A 19562-nucleotide genomic window follows, 5' to 3' on the forward strand; every position below is an offset into this window, starting at 1 on the left:
CAGACCACACTTGGGTATTCTTTCTGGTCGGAAACAGTCTTTCACTTAAGATTTCATCTGGCATGAGTTTCTTGATCAGGAGAGACAGCTAAAAATAAACTGTGAATCGGTGAGAAGAAAAAATATTAATCACCCAGTATAAATTCATTTATTTTATAATACGGCCAAAGTAATCATCCATCATCTGGTTTATATCTGGGCTAACTAAGGAGGTTTTTTCCAGTGTGGATCTGTATAATATAAACCTCCTGAGGAAAATGAAGAAAACTTTTCTATTAGAACTATAATAAGTAAATCCTCATTTAAATGTTTGACGTTTTTTCTTAAATGAGCTTATATTTCTGTCAAATAGGATGTTTGAAAAATGTATCTAAAAGGCCTTCCTCTAAAAATTCTATCAGCACCCAAGGCTTATTTTACAGTCAACAAGAAGAAGATTTTCTCTTTTTTTCTTAGCTCAATGGTAAAGACTATATAGTCTCTGGCATCAGAGTGTCCTGGTTCAAATCCCAGTTCTGCCCCTTAATACATGTGTGACATCAGACAAATGAGTTGGCCTCTCTGTGTCTCAGTGTCCTTAACTGTAAAATGTGTGTGGTAATAATACTACTTACTTCTCTCTATGAGCTTTTTTAGAAATTAAATGAGTTACTATGAGGAAGCTTATAATAGAACCACTAAGCCTGTGTGAGTTACTATCACGCAGAGATGTGGCCATGCTCTTGAAGATCCACGGTAACAAGAGAGGTATGTTGTGGTCCAGACTCTTCCTTCTTTTCTTCTCTCATAAAGATTTATTGAGCATCTATGTGGTTTAATTTATTCACCACTCTTTGGACAAATGCATTTCTGTGTGAGGATATCAATTTTGTAGACTTCTTCATCCCTAACATATTTGTGTTTTCTTACCCTGCTAAGTGCCCTTAGCAAGGTAAGAACAAAATTAATTTCTCTAGCCTTTGTGATAAAATTGCTCAGCATTATCTTGATTCCCTTTCTCACCTACAACTGTGAATTTGTGAAATGCCGAGCTTGGATAAGACATGTAGTTCCTCAAAAAGGAACAAAGAAAACCCACGACGACTACATTTTTTGCTTCACATTTTAAATCTTTTTGGATGCTAGTACCCAAACCAAATTCCAAAACATCAAAATTAAAATATTTAAAAAGAAATCAGAAAAAATTATATGCACTAGTTTATTTTAGTGTTTTATGTGGCTTTACTCCTAAGTTACTTTACTGTGATGAGAACAGTGTTTAGCCTCAATAACCCTCACTGACAGCAGCTCATTCCTTGGCGCCAGGAGGAGCCCCAAGCTTATACAGTCTGGTTGGTGTCCACTCAAAAAATATTTAAGGTTAGTTCCTACGTGAGAAAACCTGACTTTCTCTGAAATCTCACCAATCATTACAAAAGAGACTTGATGTTTTCCCATATTTTGAAACAATTATAAAAATTTTGCATGACATTACAAATAAGGAGCATGATACACACTTGGGTATTTAATATAGAAAGAAAAGATTTCATATAGGAAAGCCTGATGTGATCCCCAAATCAGTATTACATAGTAGAGTTTCCTTGAATCTCTTCCATGGAGGACTGACTCTATATGGAAGTATTAGAAGCCACCCTTAGAGCCGTTCACCTGCCACAAAGTCTCATGAATGCAGAGATGCTGACCAGGACATGAGAACACATGTGTAGAGCACCTTACCCAAAGCTTACATACAGAAAGAGTAAAACATATTTCATCTATGATGAATATTAATAACATTTAAATACATATAAACATATAATACCTAAGATGTACAGAGTGTTGACTGTTCTAGGCATTGTTCTAGGCATTTCATATCTTTTATATTTTTATCCCTCTTACAGATGAGAAAACTAAAAGAGAAATTAAGTAATTTTTCCAAGGCCAGACAACAAGAAATTAGCAGAACTTAAATCAAGAGCCCATATTCTTAATCAGATAGAATCCTACTGCTAGGTAGCTTATTTGTATAGTTGGGAAAGCAAATATGCAAAATATGTAAATAATTATATCTCAGGTTTGTAAGACACTAACTGTATGGCCTTGGTCCTCTCTGAGGCTCAGTGTTATCTACAGAATAGACTTCAAAATATGCATCAGACAGAGCTGTCATGAAGATTAAGTAACACTCTATACTATACTTCATCTCAAATAGATATTCAGTAAATTCTATAATAGAATGAATAATCATACAAGTATTTATGAAAGCACTATAACTTTGACTTATTTCTTTAAATTACTTTAAATTGAACACGACAGCATTTGATACTGGCTATTTTCTTCTATCGACAATTATTGCCTATGGAAGAGAGACAATCCCATGGTAATAACGTTTAAAGAGTTTTCTACTAAACAGTACAAAGAAGGAAGGGTGTTTTATGACAGAAGTGGGTATCTTAGCTTTCTTTATCTTCTTAGCACAGAGCTTCTTACTATAAAGCTTAAAAACGTTTTATTAAAACTGCCACATATAGTGTATATCAATGGTTCAGTTATTCATTATACATTTCACCGAAAGGCAAAGGTGTGTTATCATCTGCATAAACAGACCCTCCCCAACCTACCCGTAATTCTCAATCACTGAATCTAGTTCAATGCCTTTGTAAACTTATTTTAATTTGTAAATATATGCATTTATTCCATGTTGGTTTATCGTCTGCCTTCCCCTCTGTAACGTAAGCAGGGCCCCTATTTTTGGCAATCAGTGATCATCATTAATGCCTATAGTGCAAATAGATGACTGAGTAAACATGTTTCCAAGAAAACAAAAGAATGAAAGCTATACATAATCTGTCATTTGCCAAATATCTGTGGAATAATTGCAATGAGCTAGAGATTTACATCTACCCCCAACGGTATGTTTACTCATATAATCAGTCTTTCATTGTCTGATTGATTTGCTAGATTCAATTACGAGCTCTGAATTTTGACTCGGACATAAGCTTTGTATCTTTTATTCACAGAAGACACCTACTAGGTATTTTGTGAAAATATATACAGCAATCAAAAGAACAGATATTGTATATGATGAAGAAATATAAAATAGATATGAGATTTACCCTAATGTATTAGGACTGTTTAAAGTTAAATTTTGGAAATGAGCAATAAATTGACTAGTGAATATGAAATGCACCCATCAAGTCACTTCATCATTTTTATTTTGTCTTTCTAAATCAGTTTTTACATTACAAAAATTGGTAAGGAAGTTGGATGTGGGCCTCTTTTTTAAACAGATTTTTTTTTTCTCTTCCAAAATAAATTAACATGAATCACTTATAAACAAAAACAGCTGATTTACGGAGTAAGGTTTTGCTTAACTGCCAAATGAAAAATGTGAATTTAAAAACAGTGTTGCAACTCTTCAAACAATCCCTGAATGGAACCAAGTAAAACCATAAAAAGGAGACATGGTCAGGACTGTTGAATGTCATATCAGCCCTATGATCATCTTTATAAATTTTTTTTTCCAACAGCCGGGAGCCAAGGATTGATCTGAGAATAATTTAAAGTATAAAATTAGAAAGATAAAAAATGGAAGAGTAGAAACGCTAAAACATGAAAAGTCTCAATGGCGTGGCACAACAATGACCGATTGCATGTTAAGTGACAGATTTCAGGAAACCTAAATATGCTGGATTTAAATGTCTTCTGATAATTCAAAGGAATCCATATATTTTATTTATCTTCATTACCAACTTATAAGTAGATGAAGAAACTGACGGATAATAAATATAAGACTTGTCCAAGGTTGTAAGGTCAGTCTGTCGAGTTAAATGCTTCTTTCATTAAACTATGTTGGAAATAATGATGGGATTTTTGATATAAAGATTTAAATATTTTAGAGCACATCAAATTAGGATACGTAAATATGAAGTACCTGATAAGATAGAAGGAACAAATATAAGTATACTGAAAAAAGTGTCTTGTCTTGTATCTGAAGAAAATTAGGCATTTTTAGTATCTAACAGAACACAATCTAGTATCCCACACTCTTTTGGTGACATTTTGTTTATAAATAAATTTTTATTAAAATACTTATTCCTTATTATAAGGTAACAAACGTTCATTTAGAAAATACAGAAATATAGATTAGCAAAAAGCTGAAAATAAAAATTACTTTTAGTCCCACTACTAAGAGATTGCCACTCTTAAAAAAAAAGATTAAGTGCCTGCTAACTACCAGACACCACTGTTTCTCAGGCCTCATCTCCCAAGATCCCTTGACTTGCTTCCCACCAGGCGCACTGGCCTTCTTGCTGTTCCATGAACATTTATAAATATTATAATCATTTATTAAATAAATTGTCTTGGTGTGATTTTCCTTTTAATTTTATTGTGAGCGTTTTTAAAAATACATAAGTATTTTAAATGATTTTCTCTAGTCGACATTTTTTATATAACTTTTATCTTGATCGTCACATATTCATTTGTTTGATATTTTGAGCATAGACCTTGAATTAGTTATAGATACTAGGTATTGTACTAGGTGCTAGAGATAGAGCAGCGAACTGAAGAAACAAGGATCATAGTCTCATGATGGGCATTTTTGAGAGAGGGAGGGAGACAATAAGCAGGTAGTAAATAAATTTTAAAAATTAGATTGTAAAAACTACAATGGAAGAAGTAAAAAGAATATATGATGGGGAGAGTAACTAGAGGATATAATATTTAAGCTGGTAGCTGAGAATAAAAAAAAAATATCCAGCCATGTAGAGGAAAACCATTCTGGGTAAAAATAACAGCAAGTGAAAAGGCCTTTGGGCAGCGAAAAATTAGATATGATTAAGACACACAAAGCTCAGTGTGACTGGATTTTTTATTGTGTGAGAAAATATTGCAGAGGTGGGTAGAAACTTGCAGGCCATCGGAAAGTGTTTAGGTATCATTTAGAGAGCAATGAAAAGCGGAATGTGATGGCTAATATCACTTTTAAGAGTCTGTGTTTAAAAACCAGGAATATTAAAATCAACATATGCTCAGCCTAACTGCTTTATGTGTAGCTGTTGAAACTCATTTAACTAGAAATCTATAGGTAGGAAAATCTCTAGAGGAAATCGCTCAGGATTCCATCTCCATAATGCCATCAAGGATCCAGGATTTTTTTAACATTCCTTTCTTTTATCATCGATATGCTGACTTGTACAAGACGGCCATCATAGCTAGGCGACTCCATCAGGGTCTACCATCATCACTGAACTTAAAGAGCTTTAAAATGTATATACCTTTGATTTGGAAATATAAATTTTAGGAAGTGGCTACAAGATAAAATAAAGGTCATCCAATTTTTAAAGTTGATGTCACAGCAGATATATCCACTCATTTATTCAATAAATATTTATTGATCACTAGTAGTGCTATTTTAGGCATTTTGAATATAATCATGAAAAAGGCATACAAAACCCCTCTCTTCATGGAATTTATATATTTGGTGTGAGAGACAGATAATAAACGAAATACATAAATACAGTATGAAGCACATGAGATCCTGATAAATGCCCACAGATAATAAATCTGAGTGGATTGTGAGCCTATTAACTCCTATGGAGAATATTAATTAAAAAGTTTGATTTCTAGTATGATCATATGAAAAGATCCAGGGGGTGGGGGCTGGAAGAGTGGATTTGAAATTCAGATTGGATTACAGGATAGACGTGGGCGGAGTTTTAGAGTCAAGAACCCCTGAAGCTCTTGTTGAAGCAAATGGAAAAAATGCAAACCTTTATCTAAGACAAGAGAGTCATTTCAAGAGTGAGAAAAGGGTCAAACGGGAGTGCTATTTCTGAATGCGAGAGGAAAAATAAATGCTTCAGATGTTTGCAAGGGAACCTCTGTCCCTAGGGTAGAGTGAGAAATTAGTTAAGAAACGAGCATCTGAGATTATGCAGCCTGCAGCATTCAACCTTTAAGATTTTAACCAATGATTGTGAATAGTAGGCAAACAAATATGCATTGTCTTCAACAAAAGTCTTGAGGCTCGCGTGATAACTATTGTTTTCTTACAACATTACAAATAAAGTGAAACAACTGTAAGGGGACTAGAATTAATATGCAAACAAGTAAAAAAGAGAACAGCTAAAATCAAGTCCTTATTTAAAAGCTGACGGTTTTTTTCTTAATTAAAAAAAACTTTTTTTTTTAGAGCAGTTTAAGGTTATAGCAAAATCAAGCCAAAAGTACAGAGAATTCCTATATACTCCTAGAATTACCCCCACACTCATTCCCCTACTATTAACATCTCCCACCACAGAGGTACATTTTTAAGATTAGTGAACCTACATTGACATATTGTTATCATCCGAAGTTTATAGTTTATTATAATTTTGAACAAATTTATTTGAGTAGCTATGATATATACTACCATGAAAAATAAAGAAAAAGAAAAATCAATCAGGGAATTGAGTTCTTTGAGAAAAAGAAAGAAGATTAATGTTTTTATAAGACTTAGAAATGGATATTATCTGTTATTTTTTCATGGCTTTATTTGACAAGGTTTTTTTTTTAACATTTTAATTAAAAAAGGATTTACTAAAGACTAAAAAAGAGGCCTTTTAAAAGTAGCATTTCTTCCTTTCAAGGAACAGACATACCCTGTGGCATGACATTGGCTAAAAATATCTCTTAAGAATAAACCTGATGGGATATGGCAAAGTTTCTTTTTCTAGCCAGTATGCCATGAATGTAAATGACCAGAGGCAATCTGCACTCTCTCTGAGTGAATCGCTAACTCAATCAAAGTAAAAGGGAGGGAAATGGAGTGAGATTCTTTGCCTGAGTAAACGGTTATGAGCATCCTTCAATGTCTGAGTGGTAGAACCCTGCTCAACGTACTAAAAAAAAAGTCTCTCTTAAAAATGTTAGCTCTTTTGGAATTTTGGGTATTAAAAGTATTGTTCATTTTCTTTTAACTCATATGAATGGCTTATCACTTCCAATAGTAAGCATTTCATTCCTTTTCAGTATATTCATGTAAGTTAAATCTAAAATGAACACTGCACATGTGACTTTTTAAAAACATTTTAACCTCAAACATAAAATCTACCTAATAATCTTCACACATCATAGAGGGAAAAAACCTTGATAAAAATTCGAGCAGCAGAAAGGGGCAGTAAAAACACAACAGAGTATTCGAATACTTTTAATATGTTTTCTTGTTTTCCCTTCAAATAGTCAATTTACCAATAAATTTCAGAACCTAATAAATTTTTTTATAGCATGTACACACATTTATCCAAAATACACACAGAAACACTAAATATGTATAAAAGTGAGCTATAAATTTTACATAATCAAAAAATTATTTATGGTGATACATCATGACATAATAATCATAGTACTTTTCCAAATAAACAGGTTTAGCCATTTTGATTTGCTTTGGGACATTTAATATCCATCTCCAATGACCAGCATCCCAAAATGTACTATTCATTCTATTTTATTGCCTCAGATTTGTCAAAATTATTTAATAAGTCCTGTCACAATAGTTCTTCCTGATGCCCATACTTGGACTTCCTTTCTAAACTGGACTTCCTGTCTAAATAACTCAAAGTGTCATTTTCTCCTTAAACTTTTTTCTGATTCCATAGGTTCACAGAACTCTCTCCACTCTAGCAGGCTATAGAATTTACAGGTCAAACCAAGCAGAACAGATGTTTTTTATTGAATTTCCACTATGAGACAGACTGGAATTTCTTTAAGATCCAAGTAGTCTAAAATGTGATTATTCTCTATGCCCTGTTTTGTCTTCACTTTTGAGTCTTGGCAAACAACAGAATACTCTTCATACATAGTAGGTATAAGATCTGATGAGGATAATGATGATACTCAACTTCAAAATGAATTCAGGATTACAATGTAAAATTTTAGTACACTATCAGAGTCAGAAAATGGATTCTTACATGGCATCTAACCAAGCTTGAATTAGTAGTCCCAAAAATCAATTTAAAATTTGAGTAGATACAACCTACTCATTTGAAATGAAACAGAAAATTGGATTAAAACTTTGTTTTAAAGAGTTGTTTAAAAAATCTATGCTCCTATTTCACAGAAGACTCAGTACAGTAAGCGGGAGTGTCAAAAATGGAATGATTAAATATGACTAGAGGAAGAGGAAAGCTTCCTGGATGAAATGGAATTTTAGGCATTTGTGTCTCATGTAGAATCAGATAATATGTCCATTAAGCAAAACGGTAAAGAAAATTACAAGTGAGTGAGTCGCCTTTCTTCTTTTAAGACTTTTACAAAGTGTGGTACCTGGTGTAGTTTTATGTCAAGTTTTATGCTGTTCATTTCCATCAATGTATGGCTTCATTAAACTTTTTATTCTCCATTTTGCTGCTGCCACCACCAAGTGATAGACATTAAACCAAAGCAACGGACAGGGAAATTAAAATCATTCTTCCTTTACCTCCATTCCATCCAATTCCTCATTAAACTATGTTCCAAAATAAAAATAGAAAATTAGCTCTAAATGCAGTGTTGTACTTTGACCCGCGGTCACACCTCACCATCTTAAAAAGAGATGACAAAGAAAGCAAACTTTAACAATCTTCCTCTTATTTGTAGCTTCTGTTTAGGGCAGGCGACTACAATGGTGGAAACTACATGGCAAAGAAAAAATACATTAAAGCAGATGTTTAGCATCCCTGCACATCTCGGGCACGTCTGCTTTCCTTGTTCATCAGAGGAGAAGAAATGTTACAGTGGGAATAGCTCCAGCCCAAACTGACTACAGGATAACTAACTGCCTAGGAGCGGTATCTTGGAGAGAAATTTACCTCCTTCCTCTCCAGGAAGCAAAGGGGCGCTAGTGGTGTGGATGACAGTATTTCTTACAATAAACACAACTTATCTATAAAGAGACGTTACAGCTATGGACGTTGATTATAGAGATCGTGCTTCATTCATCTAAATAAAAATGAAAAAGGTTAAAGGTATGTTTGTGCTGCATATACACGAGGTTAAGGAGAGTCACGAAAATCAAACACGATACGTTTGAAATACATGACACGTGAAGAACGTGTCGGTCTTTTCTGGCTTTGTTGCCACAGTCTGGACAGACGGTGACTTCTTCTTCGGCTTCCCAAAGACCTGGGGACCAGACTCGGCGGCGGCGGCGCGCTCCAGGGGATTCCCTCCGCGCGCTCCGCAACCGCGGGCGCTCGCTTCCCGTACACGCAGCACAGCGCCCCGCCGCCGCCGCCGCCGCCGCCCGGTCCGCCCGGTCCGCCCCAGGGGGATCGGCTCGGAACACTGTCTCTAGGAAAAGCTGGGTCGAAGATGAGCAGGAAGGAAAGGAATCTGGCGCAAATCCAGGCTCCAGGGGCAGAGGAGCTGGACGAGGCGGGGGACGGGAGATCGGAGCAGGGAGGGGGGCGATCCGCTTTGCACCCACCTTGGGGAAGCCGAAGGCAGCTTCCTGGGTTTCCGATTCTCTCATCTGCGTGGGTAAAACTTTCTGCCCCAGTCGCTCTTACGCAATTATTTAGCGATGGGCGGGAGTTGGGATTGCGGGTGGGGGTGGGGGGGTTAAGGGAAGGCGGAAAGAATCGTCACGGCATCACGTGGGCTTCGTTTTTCACACATAAAAGGAAGGTTCTCTCCGTTAGCTTCCAGTTGTCCAAGGACTTTCAGCAAGTGTCCGGAGTCCGCCCAGGAACTCCGCCCAGAGCCTCCTCCAGCACCGAGTCCACACACCGCGCCGCCGCCGCCCGCCGAGATGCTGGCCCGCGCCCTGGTGCTCTGCGCCGCCCTGGCGCTCAGCAGTGCAGGTGGGTACCTGGTCCCGCACGCCCCGCGCTGCTGGCTCTTTCTGCTCTGACTTCCCGGGGCCCCCCTTGCTCTGAATACTCTCCGAATAGGGAGGCAGTACGACTTTGTAGATACCTTGGACCATTTGGATCCAAAAGAACGGATGGATATCCCAACTTTGCCGCCAGCTCTGATCATCAGTTACGGGCCAGTTAGTTACTTTAATCGGTCTGGGTCACACCTTTCTCATCCGCCGATGAGCGATAGTGATACTGATTTGGAGGCTGTCATTATGATAAGAAGATAGGATCTGATCAATATATGTGAAAAGTTTGTGTGTGTATCTCCTGTTATTGAGTGGGAGCAATTGTTTTAAATACCCTAGTTAGTGCTTTCCTGCCCCCCTAAAACCCCGTTATTTTAAGATAAGCACGGCATTTTAAAAGCAAGCAGTTTTAACTCTGCAATTTCCCCACAATTTTGATTAATGTACTAGATCTATCCACTTTAACTTTGAGAGCGCTACTTATTCGAACTTCTTTAAAATACTAATTTGGAAACTGAAGAAGTCTCTAAGAAAGAGCTTAGCAACATGACTTCCAAGGCTGAATATTCTGCACCCTCCTTTAGAATAGGAAGTTGGTATTTCCACATTATAACCATTCTGTGAGGCAGATTTAAAAAAAAAAAATGTTTTCCCATGCTTACCTGCATATTTCTTGAATTTATTATTGTAAAGTTGGCCCGTAATAAGTAAAACAAAAGTTTAAGTTAAGATTAAGACGCTAAAGAATGATTTATTCACTGACCTTACTTTCATTATAGTAAATCCTTGCTGTTCCAACCCATGTCAAAACCGAGGCATATGTATGAGTGTTGGATTCGACCAGTACACGTGTGACTGTACCCGAACTGGGTTCTATGGTGAAAACTGTTCAACACGTAAGTTTGCTCTTGGGTGTCCTCATTTGGAAGGGGGGATATATACAGTTATTATTTTATAGATTTGTGTCTTAATATGGGCCCCATTAACTTGTCATTCCTTTTTTTTTTCTCTCTTATTGCAGCTGAATTTCTGACAAGAATAAAATTATTCCTGAAACCCACTCCAAACACAGTGCACTACATACTTACCCACTTCAAGGGTGTCTGGAACATCGTTAATAATATTCCCTTCTTGAGAAATGCAATTATGAAATATGTGTTGACATGTAAGTACAGTCTCTTTCTAAGGTTTTCAGCTTCCTCAAAGAAAAATATGCTTTCTGATACTACAGTTTACTAAATCTAATCCAAAAACATACTTCCAAACTTGTCAGAATGACTTTAAATGTACCTTTTTAGTGTGCCTTCTACCTTAATGGCCCAAAATATTGACATTTCAGTCCCATCTAGTAAATAAAATCTTGCCTCACAGTCAGAATTCTATTTACAAACCTATATACCTCTTCTAAGCTTCTTGGGTGGTTCTTTGAAAAATCAAGATGACTAGACCATCATGTCTTGTGTAAAGCATATATACTTTATCAGAGATGTATTTTAATGACTCATTCTTTTTTAAGTACAAGTGGCAGCTAGACTTTAAAGTGTAACTTTTAAAATAAGGGTATCTTTGTTGGAATTAAATTCAATCTCTGGTGCTACTTTGCACATTTTATGATAAAACTGAACATTTGATTTGCCTTGCATATTGGGAACAAATACAACAATTTCTTTTCCTTGAATATTTCAGCCAGATCAGATCTGATTGACAGCCCACCAACTTATAATGCACACTATGGCTACAAAAGCTGGGAAGCCTTTTCTAATCTCTCCTATTATACCAGAGTTCTTCCCCCTGTGGCTGACGACTGCCCAACTGCCATGGGTGTGAAAGGTGAGTGAAAGAAGACAGATTTATTGCAGTGGGGGTTGGGCTGCTACTTAGAAAATTTGACCGTACTCTATCATTTATTTGTAATATAAGTACAGTTTCTTTTTGAAAGTGTGAATCTATGTAAACTATTCCATGAAAGTGAATGGGCGTTTTGGCATAATGTCTTAATGTTTTCAAATTCTTTCATTAAAACTGAATTCTAACTAACACTAGTTAAATAAAATAAATAAAAGTATTCAATACGACATTGTTTCCCCATATCTTAGAACTTTCACTTATATTTTGGTCACAGTTGTATTTCTCCTGTAAGTGAGGACTGTCCTGATAATTTGACAGTCACTCTCTGCTTCCTTGAATATATAGACGGATTCTTAGCATTCTCATTTTTTTTTTTTTTTCAGGGAAGAAAGAGCTTCCTGCTTCAGAAGTGATTGTGGAAAAATTTCTCCTAAGAAGAAAGTTTATCCCTGATCCCCAGGGCACAAATTTGATGTTTGCATTCTTTGCCCAGCATTTCACCCATCAATTTTTCAAGACAGATCATAAGCGAGGACCAGCTTTTACCAAAGGACTGGGTCATGGGGTAAGACAGAACTATTAATCTAGTATTTTATGTTATGGCTATGGAAAAAAAGGTGTTTTATTAAACATTTTTAATTGAAGCTAAATAAGTTATTCCATAGATACTTTTACAAGAACAACTTCAACAGCAATACAATAACATTTTTCCATAATCTTCTAGGTGGATTTAAATCATATTTATGGTGAAACTTTGGATAGACAGCATAAACTGCGCCTTTTCAAGGATGGAAAACTGAAATATCAGGTTTGTGCCATTTGAATATTAAGAATTAGTTATGACTCGTCACTTACCCTATTTTAAAATCTCTAATTCATTTCTTAACTTTTTAATGAATGTTTATTTTTTTTTTAGATAATTGATGGAGAGATGTATCCTCCCACAGTCAAAGATAGTCAGGTGGAGATGATCTATCCCCCTCACATCCCTGAACACCTGCGGCTTGCTGTGGGGCAGGAGGTGTTTGGCCTGGTGCCTGGTCTGATGATGTACGCCACGATTTGGCTGCGAGAGCATAACAGAGTGTGTGATGTGCTTAAACAGGAGCATCCAGAATGGGATGACGAGCGTTTGTTCCAGACAAGCAGGCTGATACTGATAGGTAAGGAAGACGAGAAAATAATTTCAATAAAACCCTCTTCCTCATTTAAAAAAAAAAATGGTTTATTACCTTTGCTATGCTTTAAGTAATTCTGGGGGAATGTAGTGCATGTAAAATCACAGGCTCCATATTAACTCAATCCTTGAGCATGACTGTAATATAACTACTTATTATTTCAATGGTAAAAAGAAAAGAGCAGAAGTGAAGAAATAGCATAACAAAATTTCATTTCAGTTGCCCGAAAGTAAGTGATCGGAAAGAATTAATGTTCTGAATTCTTTATTTTGTGCAAATAGGAGAAACTATTAAGATTGTGATTGAAGACTACGTACAACACTTGAGTGGATATCACTTCAAACTGAAGTTTGACCCAGAGCTCCTTTTCAATCAACAATTCCAGTACCAAAACCGTATTGCTGCTGAGTTTAACACACTCTACCACTGGCATCCCCTTTTGCCTGACACCTTTCAGATCGAAGACCAAGAGTACAACTATCAACAGTTTATCTACAACAACTCCGTATTACTGGAACATGGGCTTACCCAGTTTGTCGAATCATGCAGTAGGCAAACTGCTGGCAGGGTAAGCATTATCATTGAAAAACAACACAACGAAGGACTAGTCATAGCTAGAATTTCTGCCACAGAAATTATTTTTGTTAAATTGACTAAAAAATGTGATTATTTTGCTAGTGAAATTCTTTTCTTAAAACAAGAAGCCTAACATGTTTTGAAAAGTCAGAGCTTTTAGTTATCAAATGGCAACATATAATCATGCCTTAAATAGAGATAATTTCAAAAACTTTCTATAATCTTACAGATTACAGAAATAAATTTCAAACTTAAATAGTTTAGGTCTCAGCTGGGAGCATCAGTTTTACCTACCTTGTATCCAAGGATTACTTTTAAAATAGAAATTGTAAATATGCCCCCAAATTATGTTTCATAATGTAATTCATTTTCCACAGGTTGCTGGTGGTAGGAATTTTCCAGCTGCAATACAATATGTAGCAAAGGCTTCAATCGACCAAAGCAGACAGATGAAATACCAGGGTCTCAATGAGTACCGCAAACGTTTTCGGATGAAGCCCTATGAATCATTTGAAGAACTCACAGGTGAGAAACAGTTTCTAAACTTCTTAAAAGATTAAGAGGGTCAAATGGAAACAACAGAGAAGGTGGATGCAAATTGAGCAAAGGAGTAGCAGTATTTTTTTTTTAATTATTATTTTGTAAAGTTTTACATTGGTTATATCTCTCTTCATCACCTCCATAGGAGAGAAGGAAATGGCTGCGGAGTTAGAAGCACTTTATGGTGACATTGATGCCATGGAGCTGTATCCTGCCCTTCTGGTTGAAAAGCCTCGTCCAGATGCCATCTTTGGTGAGACTATGGTAGAAGTTGGAGCACCTTTCTCCTTGAAAGGACTTATGGGTAATCCTATATGTTCTCCTCACTACTGGAAGCCTAGCACTTTTGGTGGAGAAGTAGGCTTTAAAATCATCAACACCGCCTCAATTCAGTCTCTCATCTGCAATAATGTGAAAGGTTGTCCTTCTACGTCGTTCAGTGTTCAAGATCCACAGCCCACCAAAGCAGTCACCATTAGTGCAAGCCCTTCCCACTCTGGACTAGATGATATCAACCCCACAGTACTACTAAAAGGACGTTCAACTGAACTGTAGAAAGAAGCCTATTGATCATATTTATTTATTTATATGAATGATTCCTTTTAATTATTTAATATTTATATTAAACTCCTGACATGACTTAATATCTGTTAAGGAGAAAGGGTTATACTTGTGAAGATTTTTGTGTCACTAATTTAAAAATGACTTTTCTTCAAGTTAAAGGGAAAAAACATTGTCTTGCTTTTTTTAAAGACCACTGGGAAATGAATTTGACACCTTTTTACTTGAATTTTGATTTAGATAGTTATGATAAGAACCAAAGCGGTTTGAATATTGTAATGCTGTTACAAGACGGCAGGATGCTGCAAGTTTCTTACTACACTATTGATACTTAACAGTGTATCTTTCAAGATATACTAGAAGCAACTACCTGCACACTGTTTCTTTATTTTCTTCTTTTAGCCATTTTGCTAACAAACTCTCTTCTGATCAGTTTACTTCTTCTGTTTTGTTTTCCTGGTTTGAAGATCTGAGTTCATCTTTCTCTGGACTCTGTTTATATTTTCTTACCTGAACTTTTGCAAGTTTTCAGGAAAACCTCAGCTCAGGACTACTACTTAGCTTAAAAGAAATGAAAGAAAATGAAAGCCCTTGAAAAAGGCCTTGACAAAAGGCCTCTTCATATTTTAAGTGAAAGGCATGAATGTTCTATCTCCTTTTAAAAAAGCAAACAATTCCTGAATAGTTCCCAGGAATATAATGCTTCTTCTTTTCCACATCTCATTGTCATCGGACACTTTCTGGTACTGTACATTAGTTAATTTATTGAGGATTGTTATTTATATTTTGTTAGGATACTATTGTTAAAAATTGGGTTAAGACCTGTAAATACTGATTTTATTTTATTATTTTATTTTATTTTATTTTATTATTTTATTTACATTATTGTCAGAATCACTATATCTTCTTTGGGATTACCTCTCTGAACTATTTTTGAGTTCGACAAATTACCTCCCTGAATTATGAGAAATTATTGGATTAAGATGCGTGAATAAATTTTCAGGAACCCAACTCTGATACACTGAGTCATATAAGGTTGGAATTTTTGTCTTTAAGGTTTACCTATACACCAGGCCACAGAGAATACTGTGTCTCGTTAGCCTGGATGTACCCTGAAACTGACCTTTTATATACTTTTTAAAGAACCTGTGGATGCTTCATTAACTAATTCAGCCATAATTTATTGAGGAGACATTCTATGCAAAGCACTATAGATTTTAATATTTTAAAATCAAGCACTGATTATGGATATTAGTATTTGTGTAAATAATTAAAAGCATGTCTATTAGGCAGCGGGAAAAAATGAAATTTCACTAAAGAGAAATAACTCAGGGAAATTTTTCTTTAAGGTTTTATGTCTAAAAGATTTATGGTTAAAAAAGAAATAGTCACTATTAGAAAGGCTTGTATAAAAAAAAAAACTGTTAACATCACTGATTTAAAAACTGATTAGTTATTAACATCAACCTGTCTAGGAATTTGGAATGTGTATGTGAATGTTTTGGTGCCTCAGAAAGATGTGTATTTAAATTAACTTATGTAAAATATCAGTGTTGATATTTGTCTATGTATTTTTATACTATTTAAAAATTGAAAACTTTCTTCTGAAATAAATTTTGACTATTTCTAATATTTTTGTCATATGATGTATGATTTCCCTAAAATGCTATACTTAAAATATATCATTGTCTATACCTATTCCAAACTAGAATAGCCCTTAATGAAATAGTTCTCAGTCATACAGAAGCTTCCTAGAAACACTATTTAAAATCTCTTACCGTTGCCACATCCTATTGGAAACTGTGTACGTTGTGCTATAAAAGATAACAAACTCTTATTACCTAATGTAGAAGAAGAGAAACAACCAAGTATGCAAAAAGCAAAGAATAAGAAAAGAGTTACTAAGGAGGTACAAAATTAAAAAGGAAGTTCACCAAGGAAGAGATTATACTTGACTGGGCAAATCATTAATACCTGGGTCATTGGCTTCTGTTGTACTTCTGGCTCTTGACATCTTGGTAATTTCAATATCTACATGGACCACAGATTTAACACACTGCCTGGCCTCTCTCTTCCTTGGCCTTCTCCAAACCTGTGATGTCACCTTCCACCACATTTCCCATGATCATACATACCTTAATCTTATCACCATTAATTACTGTGCCATTTCCCAAATCTTGTTTTCAAGCATCCTTCTTTTTACCAACACTTACAGCTCACTTATTTTATTATTCACACTCTAACATCTAACTCTCCAGGTTCACTGAGCCTACTGACCCATCAGCTTCATCATTAAACTACTTATCACCCAATTTATCTCTACATTTCCTTCCTTATGCATCTAGCACAGATTCCATTGCCCATTATTATAATCACTCCCTCATTCCCTGTATACTTTCCTTCCATCATACTTCATTGGCACAACTTAATTTCAGCCATCCTCCTAACCTGTCTGATTTCTCAGTAGCACTCAACATAAATGTCTATAGCTTCTCTACTAAAAGATTTTTTTTTCTTGGCTTCATGATTTGATACTCTCTTGGTCTTTCTCCATCTTCACAGAGCGCTACTACTCAGATTTGGGCAAAGCTCTCGACCTCTACTGTATCCATAAGTTGAAGTATCTTGATCCCTTCTCTTTTTTATCTACACTCTTCCAGGTGAATCCCAATCAAGCTCATAAATTGAAACGCTAATTAATCACTTCCAAATTTATGTCTCCAGAGCCAACCTCTACTTCTCCACTCAAATATAGAGATAATGGCTTAGTTTGCACCTCTGCCCTCTCAGCACCATATACCTAAAATATAATAATCCAAAGCTAAGGATACCACCTCCCTCTAGTTCTCAAGCAAAAACTCCTCTTTCCTTCACGCCCGTAGCCAATCCAGCAGCAATCTTGTTGACCATATCCCAATAAATCAGATCATGCCCTTCACCTAGTCAAAATCTTCCAACAGCTTTCTATCACACAGTGAATAAATCTAAACTCCTTATCCATTACCATGAGGGCATCGGTGATCTGTCCCCTGCCTTTCTATATGATCTCATCTACCAGAATGCCTCATCCTTGTTCACTGTGCTCTAGCACATTTCTTCTGCTTTGCTCAGTAGCAGTTGTTTCATTCAAGCTGTTGCCTCCATCTAGAATGTTCCTTTTGAAGATTTTTTCATGGCTGGATCCTTCTCGATGTTCAATTCTCAGTTCAAATTTCCCCTCTTAGAAAGGTCTTCTCCAATCAGCTAAGCTAAAGCAACTACTAAATCTATTTCACTTTCTTTATGGCATTTATTTCTACCTGATATTATCTTGATTTGTACATTTATGTATTTATTACCTGTGTCTCCTCTCTAGAACTTCATGTCTATGAAAGCAGTGGCCTTGTTTGTATTGTTCACTACTCTTAGAACAGTGTCCGACACTTAAAAAGCATTAAAATAAAAATATTCAATAAATAAATAAGAATGGCTTCATTAAAGAAGTAGACTATGTGTTGATTTTGAAAAAAGAACAAAACCTTAAAACACAGAGATATCTACTCTGTAAAATAGTTTGGCAGTTTCTTTTAAAACTAAACATTTCATTACCATGTATATCAGTTTTCAATTGATGCTATAAACAAATTACCACAAACTTATTGGCTTAAAACAAGATATTTATTATCTACATTTCTGAATGTCAGAGGTAAGAAATGGGTCTTTTGAGTTAAAATCAAGGTGTTGAGTTAAAATCAGTTTCTTCTGGATGCTCTAGGGGAGAATTTGTTTCTCACCTTTTCCAGCTTCTAGAGGCCACCTGCATGCCTTGTCTCAGTTTCTTTATCATCAAAGCCAATGGGGTCTATCTTGTATCTCTGACTCTGACCCTCTTTCCTTCCCCCCATAAGGGTCCTTTTGATTACTTTGGGTCCACAAAGATAATCTATAAAAGCCTCCCCTTCTCATGATCCTTAATTTTTTTATATCTACAAAGTCCCTTTTGCCATGTAAGGCAACATATTCACAGTTTCCAGGGACTAGGGCATGGACATCTTTGGAGGGCCATCACTTTGCCTACTATATCATACAAACAAGCAATTGTACTCTTGGGCATTTGTCCCAGAAAAATAAAAACCTATATCCATGCAAAAAATCTGTACATGAATGTTCGTAGCAGCTTTATTCATAGCAAAAACTGGAAATAATCCAAATGTCCTTCAAAGGCTAATTGTTAAACAAACTGTGGCAAAATGTGCTATGTCCATACCATAGAATACTATGCAGAAAACAAACGAACAAACAAAAAACTATTAATACATGCAATAGCTTGGATGGAACTCAAGGGAATTACACTGAGTAAAAGAAAGCCAGTCTTAAAAAGTTACCTATGATTCTATTTATATAACATTCTTGAAATAACAAAACTATAGGTACAAAGAAAAGATTAGCGGTTACCAGTTTAGGGATGGGGGGTTAGCTATACTTATAAAGGCGTAGCTTGAGGAAGCCTTGTGCTGATCGAACACTTCTATATCTTGACTGAGGTGGTAGGTCCACAAAGCTACATAATTGCATAAAACTATATACACACACATGAATGCATGTATAAATGGTGAAATCTGAATAAGCTCTGTGTACTTTATCAAGGTCAATTTCCTGGTTTTGATATTTTACTATAACTACGAAGATGTCAACATTGGGGGAGGAGATATAAAAGTTGCATGGCACTCTTCTGTTCATTTCTTTGCAATTTCCTGTGAATTGATAGTTATTTCAAAATAAAAGTAAAGTAAATAGAGGAAGAGACTCAATGTCGTTCTTAATGGAGGGAATACGTTTACAGATCATTTTTGTGCCATGTGATTTTCTTAATTTCTAATAGGTGAACCAAAAAAGTCTTTTTAATAAGTGGTTTGGGAACAACTGAATAGCCCCATGAAGAGAAATAACCTCAGTTGTACCTCACAATACTCACAAATTAATTCATGATAGCTCACAGATCTACAGGTAAAAGCTAAAAGTAAAAAGCATCAAGAAGAAAAAAATAGGAT

At 35.7% G+C, this 19562-nt stretch overlaps 2 protein-coding genes across 2 annotated transcripts in view; one reads left to right on the forward strand and one right to left on the reverse strand.

The window, feature by feature from the left end:
• PLA2G4A (phospholipase A2 group IVA) overlaps positions 1-19562 on the reverse strand; it is a 235663-nt gene that overhangs the window by 206482 nt on the left and 9619 nt on the right. The gene's annotated exons all lie outside the window — the stretch shown is intronic.
• PTGS2 (prostaglandin-endoperoxide synthase 2) lies at positions 9643-16162 on the forward strand. The gene is made up of 10 exons (XM_016166456.2): positions 9643-9803; positions 10609-10725; positions 10851-10994; positions 11516-11659; positions 12061-12242; positions 12402-12485; positions 12594-12840; positions 13137-13423; positions 13809-13956; positions 14117-16162. The coding sequence occupies exons 1-10, from the start codon at positions 9752-9754 to the stop codon at positions 14524-14526; spliced, it is 1815 nt and encodes a 604-aa protein (XP_016021942.1). The 5' UTR covers positions 9643-9751; the 3' UTR covers positions 14527-16162.

This window comes from Rousettus aegyptiacus, unplaced genomic scaffold, assembly GCF_014176215.1.
Source record: "Rousettus aegyptiacus isolate mRouAeg1 unplaced genomic scaffold, mRouAeg1.p scaffold_m13_p_17, whole genome shotgun sequence".
Classification (NCBI taxonomy): Eukaryota; Metazoa; Chordata; class Mammalia; order Chiroptera; family Pteropodidae; genus Rousettus; species Rousettus aegyptiacus.